This window comes from Gymnoscopelus braueri (assembly GCF_963280865.1).
Source record: "Gymnoscopelus braueri genome assembly, contig: SCAFFOLD_182, whole genome shotgun sequence".
NCBI classification, from domain to species: Eukaryota; Metazoa; Chordata; class Actinopteri; order Myctophiformes; family Myctophidae; genus Gymnoscopelus; species Gymnoscopelus braueri.
Window position 1 is genome coordinate 1 of NW_027660424.1, and position 23,336 is coordinate 23,336.

The 23,336-nt window shown below is 45.4% G+C and overlaps 1 protein-coding gene across 1 annotated transcript; it reads right to left on the reverse strand.

Moving 5' to 3' along the window:
- Nucleotides 1-16,272: 16,272 nt before the first annotated feature.
- LOC308081570 (alpha-soluble NSF attachment protein-like) lies at nucleotides 16,273-16,998 on the reverse strand (the record flags this gene model as incomplete). Its single annotated transcript, XM_080457935.1, has 1 exon — nucleotides 16,273-16,998. One exon carries the CDS (start codon nucleotides 16,996-16,998, stop codon nucleotides 16,273-16,275), a length of 726 nt encoding a protein of 241 aa, XP_080314061.1.
- Nucleotides 16,999-23,336: the final 6,338 nt, after the last annotated feature.

Sequence of the window (23,336 nt, forward strand, 5' to 3'; positions counted from 1 at the left end):
ATCAGCCCAACGAGATGTGAACTACATACCATTGGAAGGGACCCTTAAATTGTTTCCAGAACCTACCTCTGTTAATGGAAACATAACTGACGTCCTGTGGAAATTTGGTCCAAATAAATTGGCAGAATGGTATGAGGGCTTTGGTCCTGAGGTGGACTACTACGGGCCATTTGAAAACAGCACAGAATTGACTAAAGTAACTGGAATGTTGGTCATCAAGAACATGACGATAGAAAACAGTGGGACATATTCTGTGGAGGTAAACGGTCGAGTGCAGAGCGAGACGTACGTAGTGAAAGTGATCAAGAAAGTCCCGAAGCCATCGGTGGCTATCAAGCCACCCCTGGATTGTTCAATTCAGTCAACCAACTGCACACTGGTCAGCTTGTCATCAGCCCAACGAGATGTGAACTACATACCATTGGAAGGGACCCTTAAATTGTTTCCAGAACCTACCTCTGTTAATGGAAACATAACTGGCGTCCTGTGGAAATTTGGCCCAAATAAATTGGCAGAATGGTATGAGGGCTTTGGTCCTGAGGTGGACTACTACGGGCCATTCAAAAACAGCACAGAATTGACTAAAGTAACTGGAATGTTGGTCATCAAGAACATGACGATAGAAAATAGTGGGACATATTCTGTGGAGGTAAACGGTCGAGTGCAGAGCGAGACGTACGTAGTGAAAGTGATCAAGAAAGTCCGCACACTGGTCTGTTATGGGGACATTGCAGATGCAGGTCTGGTCACCTATCGCTGGAAGAAAGATGAAGGGCAATGGATGGGGTCTGGACTGACCCCTGAACAGCTGGACATCATCGATGATGAGGAAGGGAAGAAGGTTAAACAGTTTTTCTGTGAAATGACAAACCCAGTCAGTGTGGAGCACAGTGATCAATTTACCAACCCGTTTGTCAGTGTGGAGCACAGTGATCAATTTACCAACATCAACGAGAGAGTCCACAAGCTGGACACAATCACTGAACTGAAGCGCGACATGAATAACATCAACGAGAGAGTCCATAGGCTGGACACCAAGCTGGACACCATCCTGGCATCGATCTTGGAGAGAGAGTCCAAGCGAGACACCAACCTGGCATCGCTCTCTGAGAAAGAACACAAGTTGGACAACATCCTGACATTGATCTCGGACTTGAAACGCGTTGCGGATGACATCTCAGCCAGAGACCGCATACTGGAAATCATCGCTGAGAGGGTTACTGCTCTGCAGGGCGATATGAATATGATTAAAACCAGACTGGATGAGCCAGAATGGAAAGGTAGATAAATTGTCTGCTTCGGTTAAACGGATGGAATATGGATTATTTGGACCAATTTGGAAACAATGGTGTCTTTTACAAAATGTATTTGCATTTGTGTTTGTCATGAATAAAGAACCAAGGGTACAATGAATACATTTATGTGGCCTGTTTTCTTAATTATAGCGAAGCCATCGGCCCTTAAATTGTTTCCAGAACCTACTTCTGTTAATGGAAACATAACTGGCGTCCTGTGGAAATTTGGCCCAAATAAAGTGGCAGAATGGGATGAGGGCTTTGGTCCTGAGGTGTACTACTACGGGCCATTCAAAAACAGCACAGAATTGACTAAAGTAACTGGATTGTTGGTCATCAAGAACATGACGATAGAAAACAGTGGGACATATTCTGTGGAGGTAAATGGTCGAGTGCAGAGCGAGTCTTACGTAGTGAAAGTGATCAAGAAAGTCCGCACACTGGTCTGTTATGGGGACATTGCAGATGCAGGTTCTGTTAAACTACCTCCCTAAGGGGAAGGGAATGGGCATGGAGATGGGAGTGTGTGTCGTCAAAAGTCCTTTGTGTCCAAGGCTGATGCTGTGCTCAAACTACTTATGTGGCGTAATAACATCATTGCATAACACTGCATACACACGTTTAGAGGTTGCATTTAACCAGTATGGAGAACCAGCATAAGACAAATATTTGCCAGAGAGCATGGAAAAACCAAGCGAACGAATATGTCTATGGACAGTCCACGAGTGAAGACACTCAAGTCCAATCAAACTCACAATTTTATTGGTTAAATAACATCGACCAATCACTTGCAGAGTTGTCCTGTACCCAAACCCCGGAGATGAGTGGTAGCTGCCTTACTGGCATAAGTGGTCCTTCCACATCAAGTGGAAACATGGAAAATATCTACAGCAATGGGGGCAATAGTGACCTGAGGTTTTTGGATCAGTATAAAAAGCAGCACTACAGGCAGAATGCAAAGCGCCACTGTTTAGAGAGCCGTGAGCCTCAGTGCAACATGGCAGGAGTTGAGGATTTTGCGAAGGAATATGTCTATGGACAGTCCACCAGTGAAGACACTCAAGTCCAATCAAATTCACAATTGTATTGGTTAAATGACATCGACCAATCACCTGCAGAGTTGTCCTGCACCCAAACCCCGGAGATGAGTGGTAGCTGCCTTACTGGCATAAGTGGTCCTTCCACATCAAGTGGAAACATGGTAAATATCTACAGCAATGGGGGCAATAGTGACCTGAGGCTTTTGGATCAGTATAAAAAGCAGCACTACAGGCAGAATGCAAAGCGCCACTGCTCAGAGAGCCGTGAGCCTCAGTGCAACATGGCAGGAGTTGAGGATTTGATTGAAGATGAAGGTGATGATGATCATGAAGATGAGTTGAGGAAACGCCTTTCAGAGCGCAGTCTGATTATGTGGCATGTGCACGGGGTGCCGGATCACGTAGCTGCTGAATTCAGCAGTGACGCCTACCACACCCTGAGGATCACGAACCACTGCAGCATACAAAAACTAAAAATGGGGTCAAAGAAAAGATACATCACAGCCGATAAGGTGGTAACTGGCAGTCAAAAGCAGCCCATTCATTGTAGCCATGAGCTGGACATCAACCTTGGTGCACAGTGGCCTTCCATCAACAACCTGCATGGGCACACACGTAGCGATTTCAAAGAACCCATACATACTCAAATCAATGATTTGCTAACAAACTGGAAGAACGGGGTTGAAGCAGAGACAGGGAAGAGCACCAGACTTTCAAAGCCCAATGATGATGCAAAGAACTACACTTTGGAGGAGAACAGCGTGACAGTGTATGACTGCAGACGCTCAGCATATGAGTACCTAACAGTGGACCTTTCGCAGCCTCCCTCAGATTGGATCGAACCATTCAAGAGAGTAAAGATCATAGCTGACGGGATGCCTCGTGAACAAGCAGAGTATCACACGGAAGGGCTGATACGCATTGGCAACACACGAAAGTCACTGAGGCTGGGCACCGTCAGCAGGGTTGATGGGCAATGTTTGCTCATATGCCTGGTGTACTCCAATTACTCTGACGATTTTGAGCGTATCCTCGACATGCACACAAAACTTCAGAGGCATTCGTTCGTACCCAGAACGTACACGCTGCAAATGTGCACAAGCCCGCTGAAAAACGAAAAGTGCTCCGGAGTGTTTGTGGGCGAGTTGCCAGGAGCGTGGAATCTTGGTCACCCAGCAGGTTTGCAATACTTGAGTCAAGAGGATGAACTGGTAGTGGCTTACCACGTAACCCTGTGTCTGATCAGGATACAAATCCTTACTTTTCTGCAATTGGGTTTTACTCTGCGGATCATACAACCAGCAAGGCTCTACAGGTATGGAACGGGATTCAGACCAGACATGATCTCGTGTCTGATTGACAGTCTGCACCCTAAAGTATATCATAGCATGCAGGAGAAAGATGTTGCACATCTCATGCGGAAACAGCGAGCGAAGGAGGGCATCATTGCTATTTCCGACACTCTGGGGAAACTGGGTCTGACTAGGTACCTGCCGAAACAGGCTCAGCAGCTGATAGCAATAGTACAGAGCTCAGTCAAAAGTGCTATCGATCCGCATTTGCAGCTGAGCGATGACATCTCCTTGCTGCAAGAGTTTTACAACAAATGCTTTGGGGAAATACCTGGGCGGCTGGAATCATTTGAGTTCCTTGGGGAGACAAGGGATTACCAAATACAGTTAATCAGCACTAGCAAAGCATCTCTGCAGCCCTATGGTCCATTCGCAATCGAAATTGCAAATAAGAATTATGCCTGGAACCAAGCGGTGATTGTTGAGCCAAAGGTGGAAACGCTTAGATTGGCGCAAGCCTTGTTTCCAGCTCAGGCCTTGCGCAGGTTTACGCAAGCCACTCGGGCACCAGCCACGTCAGCTCAAGTTGTTTGCAAAACTTTCCAACCTGTGTGTCCAGCTCGGGAAATATTACGTTGCCAACCTGTGTATAGCGCATCATGGCAGCATGAGTGCAGGTTTACACAAGCCACGAATACATCTTGGGCCCCACCCACATCAGCTCAAGTTGTGTTTCCAGTTCATGAGCAATGTAGATTTCCGCAAGCCACTGATTCAGCTCAAGAACCATTCACATCAGCCTGCAACATGTTTCCAATGGACGTGCCGGACAGATTGCCGCAAGGCGTGTTTTCAAGTCAGGAAGCGGCGGATGCAGCTGAGAGTGTGGAGGGAGCGTTTAATTTGCTGCTGCTTCGGCAGCAGGACTGCGGGTTTACACAAGCCACCGATACAATCTTGCAATCTTGGGCCCGACCCACATCAGCTCAAGTTTTGTTTCCAGTTCATGAGCCATGTAGATTTCCGCAAGCCACGGACGTGCCGCCCAGATTGCCGCAAGCCGTGTTTTCAAGTCAGGAAGCAGCGGATACAGCTCAGCTAACTCCTGCTGCCTTGTTGTTGGAGACACATGTTGGAAACGAAATGTTTCGGGATGTAAGCGAAGGGTCACCAGAATATGATTACAGTCTACAGCATCACTCAGTGTACTCTCTTAGTAATGTTCTTAGCCCTTCCTACCCATCAGATTTATTTCATTAGTCATTACTTCGATGGATTATTTAAAGTTTTTTCTGATGATTATACAAATTTTGCTTTACTAGATGATGTATGAAAAAATACATCAAGCAGTTTCCCTGTGATTTTTAATACAGTTTTTATACTGTGTGTGATGGCTGAGACATAATAATAATTTAAAAAAATGCTAAAACTAAAACTTGTTTCTGTCTTTGGGTAGGAAAACCATACATTGAATTGTATAGGCTGTGTAAGTCTGTGTGTGTGTGTCTCTATCTTATCAATAAACAATAGTAAACCATCTTTGGTGTTCTGTTTCATTACATTGGATACATTGTTTTTGATGGGCCAGAGTGTGGAACAATCCCCGCTGCTCAGGGAGCCTGGGGAAGATAGCTTTAAACTCTTGGCTAAGCATATGTTAAAACCCCGCAAAAAACATAGCAGAGTGTTAAAGGTGTATGTTCACTTAACAAGCGGATTTACCCAGCCTGCAGTAAAGTTCTTATAAAAAACAATGATCTGGAATTCCCTGCCCCAACACCTGCTAAAGTTCAGTTAAACTTCAGAACCATGGACAGCAGCTGCAGCCATCTCTGTGCTAAGTTCAGGGTCTCTCTCTCTCTCTGTGTGTGTCTCCCATATGCTGTGTGTGTGTGTGTGTGTGTGTGTGTGTGTGTGTGTGTGTGTGTGTGTGTGTGTGTGTGTGTGTGTGTGTGTGTGTGTGTGTGTGTGTGTGTGTGTGTGTGTGTGTGTGTGTGTGTGTGTGTGTGTGTGTGTAGTTACATGTCAGAATGTGTTCTGAGGGGTCAGACTCTGAGGGATGGGTTCGTATCCCTCTTATGCCTTTACTTTTTCTCCACTGTGGCATTAAGGTTAAAACGGTTACGTTAATTAAGAAAAACACACTAAGAGCTTAGAGTTAATGTTGTTTATTTTTAATTGATTCAATTATACAGTGAATTACAGCATTGCCACAGAAAGGTCAGATGGGTTGCTCTTGTCCAGTTTGCTCTCTCTGCCTCCAGGAGAAAAATCGCTGCTCTAGTCCAGTTTGCTTTCTCTTCTTCCAGTAGAAAAATCCGAGTAATAATGCGACCAACATAACACCAACAGCAAAAGCAATCAAGCCGGATCTTGCACGCCCTGAGACAGTCTTGGTTCCATTCTCTCCATTCCTTCCACCAACTTCCAGGTCTGGCAGGGGATCGCTCGTAGTTACCTTTTCTCCATTCCTTCCACCCACTTCCGGGATCACAGTGTGTGGCTCAGGAGTGTATACCACTTCCGGGATCACAGTGTGTGGCTCAGGAGTGTATGTGACGTCTGGCAGGGGATTACTAGTAGTTACCACATGCAGCTGTATTGGCACACTGCTGATCATCCCATGAGCATGACACTTGTACTTTCCTGTGTCTGACAACCACACACTGGACAGCTCCATTGACAGGTTAGCAGAGAGGGATGTCCGGTCTTTGTACAATGGATTCAGAAGATCTGTACGCACACTTCCATTATGCAGGACAAACACATACTCTGGTTCAAGGTCAGGTCTGGTCCACTCCACTGTTGTGTAGTCAGCATCAAAAGGTCTCTCAATTTGACAAGGAAGTGTTACATTATCTCCTGCTTTTACCACCATTACGGTAAAATTGAGAGTATGAGAGGACTCCATCCCCTTGTGTTTTCCTATTGCATGTGTGCTCCATAGCATCAGGAAAGTATGGAAATAAACCCAAGTGTACATAACTTCTTGATGAATGAGTTCTTACTCACAAGCAAAAACTTCTCAACTCGCACAATGACCAAAATGACCGTGAATGACCAGGCTTCTTTTCAGCACCAAGAATGTAATTTTACAGTTGCAGTAAATGTTTATATTGCTTTTTTTGGGGGGTTAGGCTCCACCCTCTATACTTCCTTCCTGCCCCACCAATCAGATGCGGGTTCAGAGTGCTGTGTCTGACACAGCCAGAGGCACAGCCCTGCACACACAGTGCTCTTACTCAGCTCATGCTTTAGTCAGAATACCTCAAAACTGTCAAATGAACAACTGAGGGAAGCAACACACACACAAGCACACACATACAAATACACATTCTTTTGCACACACACTTTAGGTGTTCCCCAGTCAAAACGTGGGAATCTTCACCCCTCCCACGAACAGAATAGTGCGACCCTTCTTGCCATCGGTCCGAATCCTAGTGATGAAAAAGAGGAAAGGTACATTGACAATGAACTCCCTAACCCTTGTATCCTTCATACCAAACAGAGTCACTCCAGTAACAGCGGCAGCCACCGTGCCCTCCTCGTCCACCACCACCATGCACTTTTGCTTAGTTGTCCCAATTAAAGGCACACTCAATTTTTCCAAAGCTTCCCCCAGCTTCAGTTCGCATTCCATCCACCACTTGGGCAACACCACTTCATACCGAGAAGCGCATAGGGCTAGGTCAAGGTCCAGGTAGGGCGTTATGTCCGACACGCTGTGCAGCAGTCTTTGTCCTCCTCCTTGTACTCTTCTTCATCATCATCCTCCTCCTCCTCCTCTTCATCATTGTACTTTTCCTCATCTGTGTAATGCTCCTCCTCATCTTGCTCGTATTTCTCTTCCTTCACTGTGCAAAATCCTTCATTATTTACAGCTTGACCAGTGCCTGTCAACGCTATGTGATATTGTGGATCATCTTGTGCAGGTGCTGGCATTAGCTGAGCATGACAATTTTGCTGTGTGCTGGCCTGACTTTGATCATGTTCCTGAGATTTCTGCAGTAGGTCTGCAGCAGGGCCATAAACATGACCAGCTGCTGACAGTTTTAGCCCAACAGTGTTTTGGTTTTTAGCTCTCTCCAAACCAATACGTTGCACACTTTCATTCCAGCGATGAATATTGAACATTACATTTCTGTAGCTTAGGTCCCTGTTGTCTGTGCCCTGATGCCAGAGACTCCATGGCATAACCAGCTCTTTTGACCATGAGCTGCTCCCAGAAACCCTCTTGTTGATGCAGTTGGGAGTCAGGCAGTCACGAACCTGGGGACAAAAGCAGTCGATCCAGGGAAACCGCGCACGGAGGGATCTGGTCAAAGTGGGTCGGTAGCAGCTGTAAATTAATACGTTGCTAGAGCCTGGTCTGACGATCACCAGGTAGCCCAGTGTGTCCTGTGCTTTGCTTGGGTAGGTGATTGCAAACATCAACCAAGTGAGCCATAGCTGGCAGTTGTAGCGTTCCAGTGACTTCTGGTCGACTGCATCATTATTTCTTGTTTTTAGCTCGATCACAAGCGTCTTGCCTGTGAAAGTGTCTTTGCCAACTAAATCTACCTCGGTGCACATGCCCCAGTCTTCATGGATACCTTTGCAGCCTTTTAAGCAACTCAGGTGGTATGTGAGGGCTTCACCTGGTGAGCGTTTTGTTTTCCACTTTGTTTTATCAGGTCTAGGAATGTTTGCCACCATCACACCCCCTGCCTCAGGCTTCACCTGAAGGGCGTCCAGCTGCTTTAGGACCAGCCTAGCTACCAAGCACACCTCGCCCTCTGTTTTCTTACCATTGAATACGTCCTTGCAGTCCCGATCCACTGCAGAACCTACCGCCGCTGACATATTTAGCTTGTTCCATACTCTCTCTGTATTGTATTGCGTAAGCTTGTGCACCCTCAATCGTGCATGTAGCTCCTTTTGGTACCTCAGCACCTTTTCCCCTTCAACTTTGAAAAATCTTGTCATGTATTCTGGCAACCACGACAACTGGCTGTCCCGGTGAGTGTGTAGCCTGGCAATCGCACACCTGTATATCTCCTCTGTGATCATGTTGACATGCTTACGAGGCCTATCCTTCTTAAGACGGTAGAAATTGTACACCTCGTTAAGCTGGCTTGTTATGCCGGAGACAATATACCAGCGGTAATGGTCAATCGACCTGGCGAACAAGAGAAAGTTGCGTTTCATCCTTTCGGGTTTTTTCTTAAGTGACATGCAATGTTTTGAAAAGGTATCTGAGTTTTTCCTCTCCCTATTCCTCTCCCACCGATCTGGGATCTTCCTCATCATGAACTCAATGACAGGTTCTGCTGGAATCATCTTATTAAATGTTTTTGAGATGCTCAATGCAGCACTATTAGTGATAAGTCTGTCACAAGCATAGCAACCATGTTGAAATACAACAGGAAAGACAATGGTGGATTACTACACAAGCTGCCGAATCTCAAAAACAAATTCAAAGACACTAGACTTGCAGCTCTGCAGAGTATGAGCAAGTTCAAAGGTAATTTGGCCGTAACTCTCGAAATCATCAGAACCCTAGTTGTTTGCTTCCTGGTTCTGCCAAACAACGTGCTGTACCTGCTTGACAACGCCCAGGGTACCGCACCAAGGTTCCACCATTTTGGTTGCACCCAAGACACAAGCAATAGCAGAGGAGATGAAGGCCTCTACGGGAAAGTCTACCTGAGAAGCGGCATATGCCTGGTAGTGCTGGGCTGTTTATCGCTTGTTGTCTGCCTCGTTAGCAGCTACTTCTCCGGAACAAGCAAGTGGAAGCTCGCGAACAGGCAAGGGCTCAGCAAGAGCATAACCGACGGAAAAAGCACCCTGCTTGTTTTGGTCTGCCTGGCAATAGGCAACGTGGAACTAGTCTTGGCCGTGGTGGCAGGTTGCATGGAACTTCTGTACAGACCCCTTGTCACCTCTCTCACCAGGTGGCAGAGTCTGGAGACTTCTATTGCTGTAATGAACGTTGTGGTTGTAATTAGTCACTCCTGTGGTACCCTGATGACCATCAGAACCATACTTAGGAACAAGAATGAGCTGGAACTGCGTGACTTGACTTGTGAAAACTACTTGCCAACCCCATTGCAGCAGAATTTTTCCAGCAGGTACCCAAGCCATACACCTCAATCTGGAATGCTGATCCACTCTGACTCCGTCTCAGCCACGAATCCTAGGCAAAGCTATTTCAATGCACATGAATCGGGGTTGATGTACCGCTCAGACTTGTCCTCAACCATGACCCCTAGACAGCAGTAGGAACATGGTGGAACAGATTTTTTTTTCAAAAAAGAAACATCCTCTTCTTGAGCATAAGAAAGTAGCACAAGCAAAAAATGCAAAACCCTGAACCTTCCTTGTGAGACAAACACACATACTGATAGGTGCGCAAAGGTCACTCCCTATCTATGCATGTGATACTTTTTAGGTGCTTCAACCTTGTTTTGTCAAGATTTTCTTTACTGTATCTATTTTTTGTTATTATTTTGAGTTGATAAAATAAATAACAAAGAAAACATCATTCACCTTGTGCCTGTTTCTTTTGTTGGTGTGTTTATTTCTCACAAGTACAGACATTTGATATCATCACAAACAGTTACATGCCATATCAACCCATACCAATGAAATAAATGAACATACAAAGAAAAAAATCTAGCCACTGCCACGATCTGGTAGTCCTGTTCCTTTTTTTTATGAAAACAAGCCAGGCCACACTGATGATGATGAAGATGATGAGGGTGATGATAACATATGCCTTTCTGTTTTACTCCTCTCACTGGTTAAGAATGAAGTCATCCATTTTTCATCAGTCAGAGTCTGAATCTTTCCTATTGCTTTTATAGCATGGGGAAAAAGACCTTTTAGCTTGCTGTTGATATTGTGTCCACTCTACATTTTCCGGTTGTTCTTGCGGATGCTGTTTTGAACTCAACAGGCTCCCTCCCGGTTCAAGGCATTGGATCTTGCGGTCCTGCCTGTAAAATGCACGTGGATCATTTGAATCATTTCGTTGATAACAACGCTGGTGCTGTAGCTGCTGATCTGTGTGGGGTGGAGCAGAAGGGTAGACTGTGTGGGATGGAGCTGAGGGGTAGGAACCCAAACAATTGTGTGACAGCCAAGCTGCTGGAATGTCTTTCAAAGTATGGTACGTACTGGGAATGCAACATTGCTTCCGGGAGCTAATCAAAACAGACATACAGTAGCGGAAAAGCAGATACACATAGTAACGTTTCAGCTTGCGCTGGTCCATGCTGATCGTTGCTGGGATAGCTGTGATAACCTCGTTTGCAGCTCTGCAATCCATTTGGTGGACTTGTATTAAGTCATCCATTCTCACAAGTTGGGATTCAACTCTCCTCCACATTTTCCGCAGGTGTTCCAATGTTGACTGCTCACTGCCGTTGCTGCACAAGTTCAGCTTCAGGCCCACTGCGGGAGATCCAGCCACGATGAGGAGCTCAAACAATTCCAAAGAGGCATCATGTGACAGCTCCAGCTCCTGCCTTTTCAGACTCAACATTATTTAACACTTTGTTTGAACCAGGGGCTTCACAATTTGCATCACAGCGAGCAGTAAATACTCCAGTTTAAAACATGGGCACAAATTACTCTGAACGGCTGAGAGATTTGGCGAAGAAGCACTCCTTGTGGTACATGAGTACCTTTGTAGCTGATAACCTTTCTGGGCTGCTCTCATTCATGCGTCCCACTCACCCTGTAAGCCCATGCCAGCCCTTAGTGTCTGGCATGAACATTGAGGAGCGGCTCAAACATTTACTAGTGGAAAATGAGCTTCTCAACATTGTGGTGATCATCAACATTGGAGAGAATAAACTAAAATTAAAAAACAAGAGCAAGTGGGTTGTGGTAATGATCCGACGCAAAGAGGAGGACGGTGAGCCTGACACAGTGATCCTGTTCTCTGTGATTAGCATTTGCAAGAAGCGACACAATACCAGAGGGGAGCTCCTGATTGAACAGTGCCAGCTTGTTGCCAAAAACCCGCTGGATATGTTATACAGAACTTTTTATGCAGGTGAGCGCGAGTGCACGGTGCCTGAGATCCAATACGAGGACCGACCCCTGATCGAGGGTTTCAATCCGTCCAGCTACATGCAAGAGAAAGGCGTTTGGCCTCCAGGCCCTTTAGTGGACAGATTTGGTAGAAGATACATAGACAAGCGGGAAGAAGAAGGAAGCATTACCAATCTGTTACCAGGACAATGGACACTGCTGACAGATGTCACACCTTGCACTGGTAATCAAGACAGCCTTGACCTCATTACTTTGACTGAGGATGGCAATAATGTGCTAGGCAGGGGTGGATTTGGTGTCACGATTGCCTTGGGGGACAATGTCGTTGCAAAAACAGCCCTTCACCCAGAGTTTGCAGACTCATCAGTGCCAATGATCAGGAATAGGTTCCTGATGTACGCTCATTTAGCGTGCCAGATGGAGGAACTGCTTTTGGCCTCCTCCATGAGGCACCCAAACGTGGTGACAACACTGGGTGGCTACTGGTGTGACGGAGCCGAGTTCACTCTAGGCGGCAGGGCTGTGATCCTCATGGAACGAGCCTTGTGGACACTGCAGGAGTTCACCAGTTTTATGGGTAATTCGGTGAGCAAGGTGATGCTTATGGTTGAACTTGACACGCTCTTTGGCCTCAAGTATCTTCGCTCTAGATCTGTGCAGCATAGGGACATAACAAGCAAGAACATACTGGTTTCAGAGTGCAATGTTCGGGGACCATTCCCTGTGGTGTTTAAACTCAGTGACTTTGGCACCTCCAGCACATTCAACACGCCAGACCAGCACAAAGGCAACCTGATCAACATGCCACCCGAGATGCTGTGGTGTTCCGACTACAGTTTTGGAAGCGACATGTTCAGTTGGTACTGTGTAATGTGGGAATGCAGGTTCTCAGAGTTCCTATTCTCTCATCATTCCAACCCAGCAAACAGGGGCAACTTCTGCATTAAAACGTATGCAGAATCACTTACGGCTATGCTGGGCTGTTACAAACCTGATGACCCAGCCTTCCTTGAGAAGTATACTATGAAGGCCTTCGGCGCTGCAGAGCTAATCAGGAAATATGGTGAAAAAAGACCTTTGTTGAATGACGTCAGGAACTCCTTCCAAAAGAAACTCAAAAATCTCAGTTCCACCCCAAACCAGCTACAGGAGTTTGTCAACATAGGTCTGGTGTGCATCAGCCTGTACCCGCAGGAGCGGTACACGCCCGCAAAGCTGCTCTCCACGTCTAGGTACAGTTGTGCATTGTGCGACATCGGGAATACAACGTCCCCTGCATCACATTACCAGATACCTGTGTCAGTGAAAATTGGCCCTTACAGAACCACAGACGTGGTAGTAGCCAATGAGCTAAGATCGAATATCAAACCCTCAGCAGCTGAAGTGTCCGTGCCACGCCACATGGCAAAATTCCAGCACCACGATTTGGAGTTTGGAGCAAAGTACGACCAAACAAACAAGACTCACTATGGACTAGATACACTTAGGTTGGCACCTGATCACATTCAGCCAGAGATCTGGTACAAAAACAAGGTGGATGTGCTCTATGACAACGGGAGAAAACTGCGCGAACGTTTCCCAGGGAAGAAGCGAAAACCTGAAGGTGAGCATGCAGTTCGGGAAAGGAAGCTACAGCCAAGGCAGTCCACATCACTTAAGTTATGTAGCAGTGATGTCCAGACGTGTCCAGGACCCAGCGGGCTCCAGAGGGAGCTTATCAAACACAGCAAGCCAGTGGATTGTTGTGAAACTCGCGCGCAAGAACAGAAGCTGCCCGAGGTGTTAGGGGCTGACTCCATCTTGGCTTCCAAGGCTTTAGTGGCAGCCCAGAATGTGGTCAGGGAAACCATGGAAGGTGTAACCATATTCATCATTAGGAAGACCAAAGGTGAGGTGCCAATCAGATGTGTCACTCTTGCTTCATGTCAAGATGGTGACATAGCCATGTTTAAGCGTAATTTGGTTCAGTTGTCGCAAACTGTTGTAGCCAAAAAGCCAGAGATCTTCCATGGTCCCATAAATGAAATGGTATCCTGTAGCAGCGCAAGTGGTATAATGCTGTTTCAGTATGCACAGCTACTACCCAATGAAAGTACATTGAGAGATTACAAAGTGAGGTCTGAAGGGATAATGACTCAGCTGTTGTTGACTCTTCAGGCTGCGGCACAAGCAGGCCTGCTTCCGACCAAGGAGCTGCTACCTTTAGACATCTTGATCAGTGAACATGCCACAACGATTGATCTTGTGAGATACTTGGCCAGAAACTTCCGATGCACTGAAGAGCTTCTGAGCCAACCTAGGTGCCACTGTACCTGGCTCCAGGACTTTGTCACTACCGTGTCACGTACCCTGATGCCCGATGCTTCAGCATTGCACAGTGGCTTGAGAGACACATCCATGTCCGCGCAGGATTTCCTGACATGGGCCCTGACCACTGTTAGTCCTAACAAGCAGCTCGCAGAACGCATAACTCCCAGATTAAACAACCCTGGGTCTAGAAAGTTGAGTTTCAGGGATTATAGCTATGGAGCAGGTTGGCTCACAAAAAATGGTGAACCAGCATTCTCGATGAGGCAGCTGGAGGTTTTTACCGCTAACTGTCCGCCTGTTCATATGTTCGGGATCCAGGATACCGACTCTAACCCAAAGCAGTTTGAAGAGATAGCACGGAACATCGTGTTGACCATGAGGAGGTGTAACTTTCACTTTGAACACAAAGTGGTCACCACAGTGACCAACCTTATCCGCAGCGTGATCACTCTCTCAGAGGGCGCACTTGAACATGTGCCGCATGTAACCACTGTGCAGGTTCAAATCGATGAGCACAGGACCTACTATGCACACGCAGCAACTATGACATTGGTGACCAAACGCAAGTGGGCGCCACTGATCATGTATAGAAAGAATTTAAGGGTTTTCCCTGAACCAATGCTAAACTACACGTACTACAGTGTGAACGTGGTATTTGTGCAACTAGCAGCACATGGTGTGGAGAAAAGTGTCACGAACCTGTTCAAGAATATGCAATGTTGGTCATTCACAGATTGCTAACTTAAATAAAGAAAGTACATACCACATGAAATTTGTATTTTGTTTATTTGTATTATTATAATAAACTCTTCGTGACATGTTTTCAGCTCGAACTGAGCTCGATGCTGCTACCCAAAGCAGTACCCAATGCTCTCCTCCACCTTCTGACAGCGACTGTTTGCTTTCTCTTCTTCCAGTAGAGCAATCCCAGTAATAATGCCAGCAATAATGCCAGCAACATAACAGCAATCAAGCAGCATCTTGCACTGTCTGGCAGGGGATCGCTCTTAGATCCCAAATCTCTGGTTCTCCCACCAGGTTCCGGCATGTCAATGCTTGTCTCATCATCTTGTCTTACAACATCTTTTACTTTTACCAGCATGGGGTGAGAGGACTCCTTCACCTTATGTTCTCCCCATGTGTACATAACTGAAATGAATTAATGAGTTCTTACTCAAAAGCAAAAACTTCTTAGGTCTCACACTGACCAAAATGACTTTGAATGACCAGGCTTCTTTTAAGCACCAAGTTTTGTGATGTTACAGTTACAGTAAATGTTTATATTGTTTAATGATAATAATGCTAAGTTCAGGGTCTCTCTCTCTCTCTCTCTCTCTCTCTCTCTCTCTCTCTCTCTCTCTCTCTCTCTCTCTCTCTCTCTCTCTCTCTCTCTTAGATGGTGTCTCAACAAACTTAACATCCAGATATGGGAGGTGCATTCCTCTTTTTGTCAGCCATAACTCAAACACCTCAAATGAACTCCGTTTGACCTGATATCACTTTGTCAGGATAACTCAAACTGAAACACTCAAACTCAAAATGAACTTTGTGGGGGCCTCTCCCACACTCCCATTTGATGGCTAAATCAATTATGAAGGTTCATACAAAGGACTGTTTTTATTGCAGTCACAGTAATATTCAGGCATAACAGATAAGAACTCTTCCTGTCTTCTCTCACACACACACACACACACACACACACACACACAAACACACACACACACACACACACACACACACACACACACACACACACACACACACACACACACACACACACACACACACACACACACACACACACACACACACACACACACACACCAAAGTGTTGTGTCAAATGAGAGTTTGACCTGACATGCAGTAAAGTGTGGACCTTGTGTGAGCAGGTCCAACTTATAAAAAACAAAGATCAAAAGTCATTTATTTGTTGATACACCAGAATTACCAGACAAACTGAGTAATAGACAAAAATATTTTTTTAAATATTTATTTATTCAATTAGTTATTTATTTTTCATGCAGTTTATGTGGATTGTGTTCTTGTTCACGCTTTTATTTTTTTTCTCTTGCCACTTGAAGTTCAAGTCCCTGGGGAGGCCTCAGCACTTTTAAATGAAATAAAATGAGAACTTTTGGGCAGAAAATGTTGTGTGTTGTGGGGAGTATTTTCTTTATTAACTCTGTTATTTATTTTTTAGATTAAATGGGTTAGTAGTACAACAACAAAACTGGTTGTAAATACTATATTTGTGAACTATTGTGTATTATTTATGTGAAGCCCCTGTGGGGGTCAAAGCAGGTCTGTGTCATTTTCCTGTATGGTTCTCTTAATTCTGAGTAGCATGGTAGTGAGCCACTTGTCCAGTCTGGAGATATCGTGAAATTCCTTCACCGAATCGGTATACATGTCCACATTTTGTTCCTCAAAGGCATCTAGAAGTTTCTTCAACAGCTTGCATTCTCGAGAACGTGAAAAGGGTGGAAACATTTCTTCGTACTTCTGTACCGCAAGTTTTGCATTCAGCATATGTACACAGAAGTGACAGAGCGCTGCTTTGAAGAAGTGGTCCTTTGCCATGCAATAAGGCAGTGTGCTTTCAATTGCATGGGTTCCAAGTCGTTCATACATCTCAATGGCTTTTGGGTACTGCTCCAGCTGAGCTGCATAGGTTGCAACCTTGATAAGGCACTTGTTAGCACTGCGGGTGTAACCTTCTCCCTTGTAATAGTCTGCTGCCTGTTCATAATGACCAATAGCCTTATCAATATCAACCAGCTCGGTCTCATATATTTCAGCAATTGAGATGTGATTTATGGCTGCATGGGTGAACCTCCCTATGTCAGTGTATGCCTCAATAGCTTGGGTCAAACAGGTTATCCCCTTTTTTGGATCTGTTTCTTTGAAGACATATGCAGCATCTAAAAAGTTAGCTGCTGCATCATGTTTTCTCTGCATTTGTAGGTGATGAAAGGCAGCTTGCAAAAACTCATTACCTTTCTTTTCCTTCTTGAACATATTTGTTGTCAAGGCCTCTTCCCTTGTAAATTAGCTGCAGAACATGTTTGAGAGAAGCAACTGTCATGTTACAACTGTCATGTTAATACTGTTTGTTTGTGTGTGTGTGTGTGTGTGTGTGTGTGTGTGTGTGTGTGTGTGTGTGTGTGTGTGTGTGTGTGTGTGTGTGTGTGTGTGTGTGTGTGTGTGTGTGTGTGTGTGTGTGTGTGTGTGTGTTTTGTTCTTCTTTATTTTAGCTAAGACATTTGAAATGAGTTCATCATTTCAATTACACTGTGTAGATTCTCATCAAACTCAGTTGGAATCATCTCTTCCACTTGAATTGAGCTTTCTAGCTTCTCAGCAAGCACAGTCCGAATCCCGTTTTCATGCTGATTTTGCTCCCGTACATTTTCCAGCCAACACACTGTGCCATACCACAAATTGTAAACTTCATCCTTGAATGCATTCACGGATTTTGCTACGGGGCCAGGCTGTGAGAGACCGGCATGGGTGCTATGTGAACAGGTATCTATCGGTCCCAGGTAGACAAATGGCAACTCGGGGGGGGTCCCGGCTCCCTCTTGGGAGTCTGGAACCTTTACCATGACAGTATCAGACTCTTCTCTGCTCTTTGCTAGCCAAGCATCCCTGCTTTCCAGTGCACTCGTGATGTTTCCCGGTATCCTATCAAGCGCCTTTGCGTATGGCAGTTGGATTTCCAGCTCGGAGCCATACAGTTCAGCGAAACATGCTATAGTATAGTCGGTGAGGAACTTGCCAAAAGCCATATTCAGAGCTTCAAGTAGGATACGTCTATTGAAACACTTCACTTCATAATTCCCATTGTGCTCTGACAGATAGAGCATATCGAGCAGTTGTTTATCTGCCTTGGAGCCATTGGATAAAATGTTACAGCGTACAGGCTTAGACAGCTGTAATGCGGCCAAATACACAAGCACATACCATGCAGCATAGTAGAACAGGCCTGATACAGTGACTGTCCCGCTGGAGTTGGGCTTAATTGTGTCCACTATCCGAATGCCGCTAGCTGCAAAGGCCATCGCCATAGTGGTGCTTATGACTCGGTCCGGTGCACTGTCGCCCTTACCAGCAAAGCAGGGCAAGGTCCCATGCTTAAGGGTTTCGATCATTGCTGACTGCTGCTCAGAGCTGATCACATTATATTGGAGGAGTGTACTCAGTGGCTTGGCAAAGTGCATTTCAAAATGTCCCGTCTCTACCTTAAGCGCTGGACCTGGTGCTGTGGGCACTTGGTGCATTATGTTGCAAGCAAGCCGCCAGCCCCGCACCAGCATCTCGAGCATATATGTCGGGGCCGGTTGTGTAGGGAAGTCTAGTGCCCGGAAGAGCGGGTAGCATCTTCTCGTACGGTTGACAAACACTGGCCACAGGTTGCCCGAGAACCGATCAGAGCCGCCTGTATCTGGGTTAAGCCTCTCCAGCTGCTTTGTGGAAACAATAGGGAAACAGGTGGTCATATTCTCACTCATTATCCTCGTGTCCGCTGGGGAAGCTTCAGAGAACTGTGTTGTTGGCTCCCTCAATACTAGGTTGACCCTAGTCCTACAAAATGTATCAGTTCCGGCAGTGGGTAAACGCTGCTCACAAATTAGGTTTTGCGTCTGCATCAGCGCTGAAATGTCTTCAGGGGATAGGGATATTATATTCGATTGCAGCTGGCTTGCTCCAATGTCCTCTGTTCTGTCAGTGTCCAAGTGCAGCACGCTGAACATTGCCGCAAGAGTGTTCACCGTTACATTTTTGAGTAATGGAGCCTTGCACTCATAGGCAAAGCGGTGTGCTGTGATGCAGTGGGTAAACATGTTCAATAGCAGGTTCACATTGTGGTTTTGTAATGTTCCGCGAGGTTTGTGGATATCATACATCAGCACACAGAACTCGATCACAGCCTCGTTTCTTAAGAGCCAGTCACAAGAGCGAGATGCATCTGTGGCAAGACCCTCGATCAGACTAGCTGCCCATGTTGCACCCCCTACACAGAGATTGACTTCCAAGGGTATAGCCCTCAGAGCTTGCAATGTGGCCCAGGGACTGTTACAAGTGTGTTTAATCACCTGCTGGACCCGATGTGCGACCTTGCAGCACTGAGATTGTGTGCAGCAGGGTTTCTGTGTTTCAGAGCAATCATAGAACTCACCACCCCAGCCTATAGGCATTGAGTTGTTCTGCTCCAGTTGCGTCTTACGAGCCTCTAACCAAGGGGACCTGAGTATGGTGTGCAGAACCGGGGATAGCAGGGCGTCACAGGCAAACGCACCAAAGGTCTCGAGGCCATGCTTGATGACATTGGTGTCTCTCACCCATCTCGACACTAGCTCCAGCAGTCCATCATCATTCTTTTGCTCCAAGACTATTCTGTTAAGGTTTGGCTGTTCTTGCGCGGCGATTGCAGCTTTTCGCAACCTTACCAATGTTCTCTTGCAGTCTTCTGGCAAGAGCAGCCATTGTCCCACAGTTGGAGCGTCGTGGAGAAACATGGGAGCTTCCACTTTCACCAGGTGACCTTCTTTTACCAAACACAGGCTGGGTGTAAGTGGGCTGATCTCTTCCATGGAGAATCTTGTATACCGATTGCAATCATCGGTGGCATTCCACTCCCCAACTTTGCATTTTGGGGAGTGGGAACACAGAGTGCAAACAGTAAGAGATCTCAGCTCTGATGCCACGCTCTCCCTTTCACAGCTTGTTGTATCTGTACTGTAATGTGTTTCCTTTTCAATTTCATCTTCTCCCTCACAATCTTCATCTGACTCAGAGTCCGGCCTGTATGGTAGGATCCAGCAATTAGAGTCCGACATGCTAATGTTTTTTTCATAGGCTCTCTGAGCTAGCTCATGATTAGTAGCTCTGCGGGTGCGTGAGCTTCACCACCTGGCGAAGATACATTCCTGTTGATTTTACGCACAAAGGCCATGAGCATGACACGGTCATAGACCAGGGTCTTGATTGAGATCTCCCCTAGTGAGATAAGCTCATTCATGAGGGTTAGGTCAGCCCGGACCTCTAGGTATAGGTCCATCTGTAGCCTGTTTGAGTACCACTCTGGAGCTTGCTTATCCAGCCTTGAGTGAATGGCCCCTAGCAATACATTAGCAGCTTTCACAGGCTTTGTAAGGTTGCAACCGCTGGGGACTATTTTTAAAAGGGCCTTGATCTCACTTAAGTCCAAGAGGCACGATTCCGATATGGTCTTTGGCACCATGAGTTGAATCCTTTCTTCCATTCGTGCCCCGTAGGCCAAGGCCTCTGACCAGGGCTCTGGTCCCTCTGCACCAGGTCTGCTACTTGTCAGCGTCAAAAACTCAATCAGGGGGAGATCGCAACGCACCTTTGCGTTCATATCTCGCCACACCTGCATGTAGCGAAAATACAGAATCTCATATGACCTTATGAAGTGCCTTAAGGCTTCGGAGTCTGAAAAATGACACTTGAGTGCTTCTGTCACAGAGAGCACGTCCTGTTCCGATGAGGGTTCTGCACTGCAAGCTGCATTTGCCCTTGTGCTTGTAGATATGGCCAGAATTTCACTTATAAAATCTTTACGTCCCAGTGCGGCCTCTACAATGTGTTTAAGGTGTTTGTCACCACCGTGATCTGTCTTCAGCGAAGGGAATCGCTCCAGGACTGATCTGAAGCCCAATATGAGCTCTTGCATTGCGTTTGCATAGCGGATCAATGTTCTATCGTATTGGTCCACAGCAGCGTTGAACTGGGCTGCATGTTTGTCACATTCTGGGCATATTTTTGCCCAGAGTATGGGAGGGTTTTGCACTGCTGCTTGCTCATCGTTTCTCTCATAACACCAGCGGACAACCCTATGGCGTAGGTAAGAGCGGTTCTTCAATGAGTTTTCGACAAAGACAGGGTCACCATCTGCGTCTGACATCTCTTCTTCACTCTCGGAAACATCCAACTCAACGTTTTCGCTTGAGATACTATTATTCTCTTCCAAGTAGGAGCACATGCTTGTGCTCTTCACTGTTGAGGACGACAATACTAGATCAGCATAATTCATCGTATCCCCCCCCAGAGATCCATTATTGGGATAGGGCTCCACAGAACTAAAGATGTTACTGTACACTTGACTGAGCATATCATATACTAATTCTCCATTATTCTGAAAAAGCAAAACATTATCAGATCTCTGTCCAGAATCTTCACTCCAGAAAGAAAATGCCATAGTGGTCACCGAAGCCCGATGTGGCCATACAGCTAATTAATACGCTTCCGCTGGATCCATGCCACTATGGATTTGCACACATTTTCACAATTTAAAAAAAATTGCAAATCTGCCAAGCTATGAGCTTTTTTTTTTTTATGTTGGGAAACGCTTATTTTTTTTACAAAAAGTGACACAGATGCTTTCCAGATCTTAGAATAGAGTTAAATTCAAATATTTGCACACATTTTCACGATTTTTCAAAAATAGCAGATCTACAAGCTTATAGCATGTAGATCCAGAAGCAAAGAATAGACATAAAATGTTTGCTTTAAACAATATATATTCAAAGATTTGCATACATTTTCATGATTTTCAAAAATAGCAGATCTACAAGCTCATAGGCGACACCGAGTGCCGCGCTATAAGCTTGTAGATCTGCTATTTTTGAAGATCCAAAGTGTAAAATAATGCTTTTTAGCTCAAAAGAAAAAGTGACACAGATGCATTCCAGGTCTTAATGGGCTAACAAGCTTAGGCATACTGCCAAAGGATTTTCTGACAAATTGGGCCTTTTCTGTAATGACTTGATATAGCACTATGGGAGTATACCTACCACTGATAAGGTGGGCCAGTATGATTTGGTCCAGTCAACATTATGAAATGCCATCACATGAACAGAAACTCCTCCCCTTCATAAAGCAATGGATTTCCCCTTTCCCCTCAGTACTGAACATAATGGCAAACTGGAGAACAGGGCAACAGTGGAACCTTGAAAATATGTATTCGTGGCCTGGGCCCATACCATATTGTGATTTCCAGAATGGAAGGTAAGAAACGTATTTTCTTTTATAGATAGATAGAGATAAAATGTTTCTCTTTTGAAGAAAGGGATCCCTTTCTCTTGTTAATTTTTGTAATCAATTGAAACACCCCCTGTATGAACGAACAAGACTTTTTATTTTGCTATTGTTTTTGACTGTATCTCTGTGCTTTATTATTTCTTTTACTAGAGCACAAATTCAAAATCCAGAGCCACGCCCAATACCGTATCGTGATTTCCAGAATGGAAGGTAAGAAAGATATTTTCTTTTATAGATAGATAGAGATAAAATGTTTCTCTTTTGATACCTTTCTCTTGTTAATTTCTGTAATCAATTGAAACACCCCTCTATGAACGAACAAGACTCTTTTTATTTTGCTTTGTTTTTGAGTGGATCTCTGTCCCTTATTATTTATTTTACTAGAGTAAAAAGTCAAGACAAGAAGTCAAGAATGTCTGAGACAGAACCTGGATTATCATCTGAAAGATTTAGTCGCGCCCCGAGTAGTCACCACCATCACCGTAGTAGACCCAGCTGTACAGAAGGGCAGAGAACGGGCAGGGGACGATGTCGGAGAAGACCCACGGACCCCAAGCACCCCACGGACCACACGCACCCGAGGGAACCGAGGTATGCCAAGCCCCTGAGGGACCCCAGGCAAGCAGTCCCATCCAGAGAGAGAAGGGACAATCAGTCAGGGGCTTCAAATTCCCCGGAAGGTAAGACAGTTTATTGTCTTGTAATTTTTTTTTTTTACTTTAAAATCTTTCTGTAATGCAAAGTTCTTCCATATTTATTTGTGTTAAGTTATATTGGTTCTATATAGGTTAAATTGTAACTAATATATACATTTATATTTTCATTTTTTTCACAGATCATAATGTAGAACATAAACAAAATACCGGAGTTTTTGGTCGCTTAGGGTCTTTACCAGAAGACATACATGGGTACCCGTTGGCGCCTACACCTACAATACAAATATTGCAACCTGGTGAAGATTTTGATATGGCTGATGAGTCAGTGGATCATTCAGAGAGCAAACAAGATATGGGAGATGCCATTGAAAATCAAGCTGGGCCAGAAAACGTGACAGATAGTTCTACCAAGGAATCACCCTTGAAGCATGCATCTGGTTCTAATTCTGACAGGCAGGATACAGAACTGCCTCATGATGACAGCCAGCTTGCTCTTGAGACTAGTGAAGCATCTCTCCAAGTACCAGACCCAGAGCAGATACAAAAACGTAAACGCAGTAGCAGTCGTAGCAGTACTACCAGCAATACTAGCAGAAGTAGTAGTAGTAGTAGTAGTAGTAGTAGTAGTAGTAGTAG